The sequence below is a fragment of the Sus scrofa genome, chromosome 8 (assembly GCF_054392235.1).
Source record: "Sus scrofa isolate SSC_HxYL_T2T_F1_AM1 chromosome 8, Sscrofa_HxYL_maternal_Yorkshire_Landrace_v2.0, whole genome shotgun sequence".
Taxonomy (NCBI): Eukaryota; Metazoa; Chordata; class Mammalia; order Artiodactyla; family Suidae; genus Sus; species Sus scrofa.
In genome coordinates this window covers 27869769-27875768 of record NC_139390.1, presented here as the reverse complement: position 1 = coordinate 27875768, position 6000 = coordinate 27869769, and the positions used below count along the sequence as shown (strand labels likewise).

General features: G+C 37.0%; 1 protein-coding gene across 8 annotated transcripts in view; it reads left to right on the top strand.

The window, feature by feature from the left end:
- The first annotated feature begins 2142 nt into the window (after positions 1–2142).
- ARAP2 (ArfGAP with RhoGAP domain, ankyrin repeat and PH domain 2) overlaps positions 2143–6000 on the top strand; it is a 173541-nt gene continuing 169683 nt past the window's right edge. For all 8 annotated transcript variants that reach the window (XR_014812289.1, XR_014812288.1, XM_013978574.3 and 5 more), the window contains exon 1: positions 2143–3192. Coding sequence is in view for 6 of the 8 variants with exons in the window: in XM_013978574.3 (XP_013834028.2) it covers positions 2288–3192 (905 nt within the window). In the remaining 2 variants the exon portion in view is untranslated. The remainder of the gene's footprint in view (positions 3193–6000) is intronic.

Genomic DNA, 6000 nt, shown 5'->3' with positions numbered 1-6000 from the left:
TTTTATACAATGTGCAGATTTGCAGGCAGATGCAGTGTATCCAAAAGGTATGGGGGCTATTTAACAGTTGGTTGCCCGGAGGAAATGATAATTAACAATAATGAGGTAGTCAGCGATGTGGCTCCAGTTAAACTTGAGCCTGAAGTTAGTACACAGGAACACCTGCCTTGCAGAAAATACGTATGAGGTACTATATCTGGTGCATTGTTACCATTTATATGAATAGTAGCTGCTATTGTTTTTCTTGTTAGAAGGAGACCAGAGTGTGATATGGCACCCTAAGGAGCTGAGAGCGTGCTTGTTCAGGATGTAGAGTGACAGGTCAAATTTGGATTTTCAGTAGTTCAGTGGTACATGGAGACTGGGCTAAGGGATTTGTTGAGATGGTTGCAGTAATTCAGGTAGGAGATGTAGTTAGAGACTGAACTGTAGCAAGGAGGATGGAGAAAGTATTTCAGTCTGGAGGCTAAGAAGTCTAAGATCAAATTTCCGGCAGATTTGGCAATAGTTATTTTTATATTGTGGGCAAAAAAATTGGATAATGCTTTTTTTGTATTTTTTTTTTTTTTACAAACTAATTGTGTAGAACAAGAATAGTATATTGAGAATTAGGGTTTTATATGGTATTGAGGTTTAACTTTCTACTTTTTTTTTTCCCTGACATTGTGTCACTTTGAGTGTGACAGAGCGATACCTTTTGATAAAGACATTTCGTGCCTTTCATCTTTCGTTTGTACCTTTATTTCTTCTGTATTCAGGCAGCCTCTGTATTTGTATTTCGTTTGTACCTGTATTTCTTTATTTTATTCAGGCAGCTTCTGCAGTGCTGCCTGAATACAATATGTATTTTCCCTTTTTCATATACTTGCTTGTCAGTGTTGGCTGATGTTTTTGAAGAGTTGAGGCAATAGCTTATGGGCAGTTGGCAGGTAACACATGCAGACTCTGAGCTGTGTCTTTCAAAGAGCTACTTTGAGATACGATTTTCAGAAACATTGCATCATGAGGGTGCAGATAAATGTACCTTATTTGGCTGTGTCTCATTTTAGTACTTCAGTATGGTTGTTATGCATATTCTGTACTTTTTTTTTCTTTTTCTTGACGCATAATTTACAGAAAGTTGCACATATCTATTTCCACAAACTGAACCCAGCTGTATAAACAGCACCTGGATAAATCAACTTTTTAAAAGATTGAAGGGTGTTGCTTGTGAGAAAAATGAACCTATGTGAATCTGCTGTGTATAAAGGGAAATGTGACCTTGAAACTTTTTCCTTTTACTTTCATATTAACTTCCGGTTATCTAATGTATAGTTATTCAGTTAGTCTTAGCTTTTATAACAATATTGTACATACAATGCCGCCGCATTTTTGAAATGAAAATTACTGACCTGAGAAATATGTTCTTACTGTGCTTTTTGAGAGTCTTTGAAGAAAGTGTTTTAAAGGGGAAAGTTGTTTGTATCTAGTTAGTCCCTGTTAAGAAAAAATTCTAAAATTTGGAAATCAAAAGAATGTCCAAAGTGTTCCTTCAGTGCCTTGTTGGGCGTGCTGTTTGACAAGCTCACCCCAGGGATATTTAATTCTAATTCTAGTGCTCCACGTTCTATTACTATTTGGTTAGAGCCCAGAATTGGGCTTATAGATTTTTGTCCAGTAGAAAAGAAAAATATTCTCAAAGGGTATGGTTTTATTACCTGAAGGACATTAACCAGTTTTTAAATCTAATCTACCCATCTTATTCTAACACTAAAAAAAAAAAAAAAGGCTTTAATGACTGTATAAACCTGTGCCATAAAATGCTCTTGGAACTAGCCTTGCCACCTTACTGGTTTCCTCAGTAATTAACAAATAAGTTGTTTTTGACACATGTTCATTTTCTATTTGAAAATCATTTTTTACCTTTTTAAAAATTATCCCTTGATACTACCGTGGCATGTCTGTCCTGTACCGTCACACTGTACCTAGAAGTAGACTTTCTAGGGCACGCAAAATAATACACAAAGATTCCAAACTCTTAGTGCAATGAATAATCCTCATGTCTATTGTGTTTCTTCAGAGAATATTTATAATGTGAAATTAGTTTTAATACCAAAATTATCCTAATAAATTGATTTCCTTTTTTTTTTTTTTTTTCCCCAGGCTTAAGGACATAAAACAGTCACTGTGGAGAAAATACATTTTGAGATAAGTAACAGGAGCAAAACCACTACAGAAGTGCCCCCCTTCTGTGTGTTTATTTCACTGTACTGCTTCTTGTAACTCTGCCCGTAATGAAGCCACCATTATGTCCTCAGTCAGTGAAGTAAATGTGGATATCAAAGATTTCCTAATGAGCATTAATTTGGAGCAGTACCTCCTACGCTTCCGCGAGTTTGGTTTTAATAATGTGATGGACTGCACAGGGATAAATGACAGCGTGCTGCTCAAAGTTGGAATATCACCTACGGGACACAGGAGGAGGATACTTAAACAGTTACAGATAATCTTGTCAAAAATGCAAGATATCCCAGTCTATGCAAATGTTCACAAAGCAAAGAAGAGTGATGAGACCTCAGACGATCACCATGCTCCGCCTTCTGATCAGAACCGCTGCGTAGAACTTTCAGATTCACATGGTGTTCCCACGCCTAGCCCAGTGCCGTCGGAGCCTGTTACAAAAAATCTGGATCAGAATGAGGCTAGCGTGGAAAATAGCCAGTCTCTTAAATCAGATGATAAGCTGACTCTTCCTACACATAACTTGCCTCTTCCAGAAGAGGAACCACACTTGAATTCAGGTTCTTTTCAAGATTCTTTGTTTGGTAGTGAAATTACTGAGGTAGAATCTTTGATGGACAAAAAGCCTATGGACTGTACCACCGAAGAAGAACAAACAGAGGTTGATTTAATGTCAGAAAATATGAGCAAGCTTCCTCATGCAGACTCTGAATTCCTTTCTACCCCTGGCTGTTCACTATCAGAGGCACATTCTGGAAATGAAACTAATGGTTTATTAGAAAGATCACCACCACCTTCATTCTTTCAGTTTCAAGGAGAAATGGTTGTAAATGATTTGTATGTTCCATCATCACCAGTTGTAACACCTGTAAGAAGCCAAAGCAAGTTGGTTTCAGGACCATCTCGATCTTTTCTGCTAAGACATCGGCCTGTACCAGAGATTCCAGGGTCAAAAACAGGAATTTCAGGGAGGTGAGACTTTTTATGGTAGGCTATATGCATTCAATTGGGTGGAGGGGGGGTTAGTTATTTTTTAAGGATTTTATTTTCAGTGTTCCTTTCTAAATTTGATATATTAATTTATCTATTTAAGCAACCTTTTCTTTCTTCTAAAACTTTTTCATCATGCCATCTATCTTGTACACCATTTCCCAGAGTCTGTTTCCAATTTATAACTGCCTGGGCTCTTTAGCTTTTTCTTATTTAATTGGGGGGGGGATTCCCTTCACCGAATTCTATCTGGATATTCTTTCCTTTACCTTCTTCCAGACCTAGTATTCTGCCATGAGTATTCTTTCCTTCCTTCCTTTCTTCATTCCTTCCTTCCTTCCTTCTTTCTCTCTTTCAATTGTTATTTCCTCAATACAATTTTATTCTACTGTACAGCATGGTGACCCAGTTACACCTACATGTACACATTCTATTTTTTCCCATTCTCATGCTCCATCATAAGTGACTAGACATAGTTCCCAGTGCTACACAGCAGGATCTCATTGCTAATCCATTCCAAAGACAATAGATTGCATCTATTAACCCCAAGCTCCCAGTCCACCCCACTCCCTCCCCCTCCCTGTTGGCAACCACAAGTCTGTTCTCCAAGTCCATGATTTTATTTTCTGTGGAAAGGTTCATTTGTGCTGTGTATTGATTCCAGATATAAGTGATATATGTGGTATTTGTCTTTCTCTTTCTGACTTCACTCAGTATGAGAGTCTCTAGTTTCATCCATGTTGCTGCAAATAGCATTATTTTGTTCTTTTTATGGCTGAGTAGTATTCCATTGTGTATATATACAACCACAAATCAAAACCTAACATATTCACAAAAACAGGGCTTAAAAAACATGAGTACATTTCTTATATTTGAATTGTTGACTTTATCTCCCTACTAGGTTTTTTATTTCATATATTTTTTGGCAGGGGCTCTATTCCTAATGATTATATCTCTACTGCCTGACATGATCCTTGGCATTAATTAATCATTCAGCAGGTATCTCAGGGGCACCTGCTTGGTACTGGTCACTTTACTAGGCACAAAGGAGGTAGAGAGGAATAAAGGGGCTTGAAGACATGTAAAAAGTAGTAGCAGTACAGTATGAAACCAGATCCCCTAGAGACCGGAACTCTAAAGAGGGCTCCTACTTGTCTTTAGGTCACTGGGACCCTGAAGTAACTGTGGAGTCTGAGAGGAGCTGATTTACAGCAGAGAGAGCTTTCAGCCATTTCTCCAAGTTACGTCTAAGATGTGGTTTTCTCCAGGGTTGTGGTGGGGTTTAGTTTTGTTTTGTTTTCTCCTTCACCAAAAGCTAACACTTGTGTCTCTGCTGGGAGTCATGAGGTGGTTTAAGTTTGGCCGTTACTATGGTGGCACTAAATACAATTACAGACTCCTGCAAAGGCTCTAGGCTGGCATTTTTGCAATATTCTCCCCCTGCCCCTTTCTACTCTGTCCCTGATGCTGGTTCTCCTGCCCTTAAGCACTGTTAGTAATTACAGTATGAGATCTTGGTGTATTTACAAGAGAAAATGTGGAAATTTAGTATTTACCAGAGAAATACATGGCAATTTACAGGGCCATGTTAAGTATCTCCATTAGAGCATAACTCTTTGAGGGCAGAGGCCCTAGTTAATTTGCCTTTATCTTAGCATCCTTTTGGTGCCAATGGCAATACTGAGTATTTAATAGGATATCAGTCAACAACGTTGTGTATTAAACACCTAGAGCTGGGTTTGGTTTATAATTTTCATAAGTTATCTAATTATCACTAGCCCTCTGAAATAGGTGTTATTATTCACTCATTTTCTTATGCAGTAATTGAGAAATATTTCTAGGATCACATGAGTCATGAACTGGGATTTCATTCCAGTACATCTGACTCTAGAAACCATTTTCTTAACTACTCATTTAGCAAATATTCTTACAAAATATTAATTGCATATATGAGAAATGGAGTGTTTCTTAGGAATATAAAGGATCACCAGTTTTTGCATGACACCATAGCTTTAGCATATTTTGCTAATTTTAAACAAAAGAAAGTAAATGAGAAGGGTCCGTTTGGAGTACACAGATTAAAACTGTGTAATTGGGAGAACAGAATTCTTTTGGGAGCCCTAAGGGTAACTTCAGATAAGATAAGTTTGGCTCAAGTTTTAAACAAGATGTCTTTCATAAAATTTTGTAACTCTTTTGATGTTCATTTACTTCTATGTGTAAGCTTTGTATCACAAGAAAGGCTTGTTATTCGCATTGTGACTGAGTCTTTGGAAATGAGAATTGGAATAATGTAAAAATTAGCAGTAAATAACTTAGTGTAAGCTGCATCACAGCACTGCCAGGGAACCCATTGTCTCCTCTCTTCATTAATTATGACAGTAAAGGGTAACTATGCATTTGTGCTGCTCAAATTATAAAGTAAAAAAGTAAATTATTTGTAAACCTCTATTTTTCTTTGTGGCCCTTGCCTGAATTGCAAATAATAATTGCAAGATTTTATAGTATTACAATATGACTTCACAAATAAAACTGTAGGTTATGTAATCTCTATATTATTTGATACATAACAAATGGTATTTAGTACATTCCTTGATGTACCATATAAAAATATTTCTTTGTGGCCAGTGTTTTTAAACATAATTTCTTTATTTGTTAGCCATTTTGTATAACTGGTGAAAGAAACATGATATTGGATGAGTACTCCTGGTGTGAGATGATTTATTTCTACACTCCTGGACATGTGCCTCCACCCTCCAACCCTTGCCAAATTATCTGATGCAACTGACT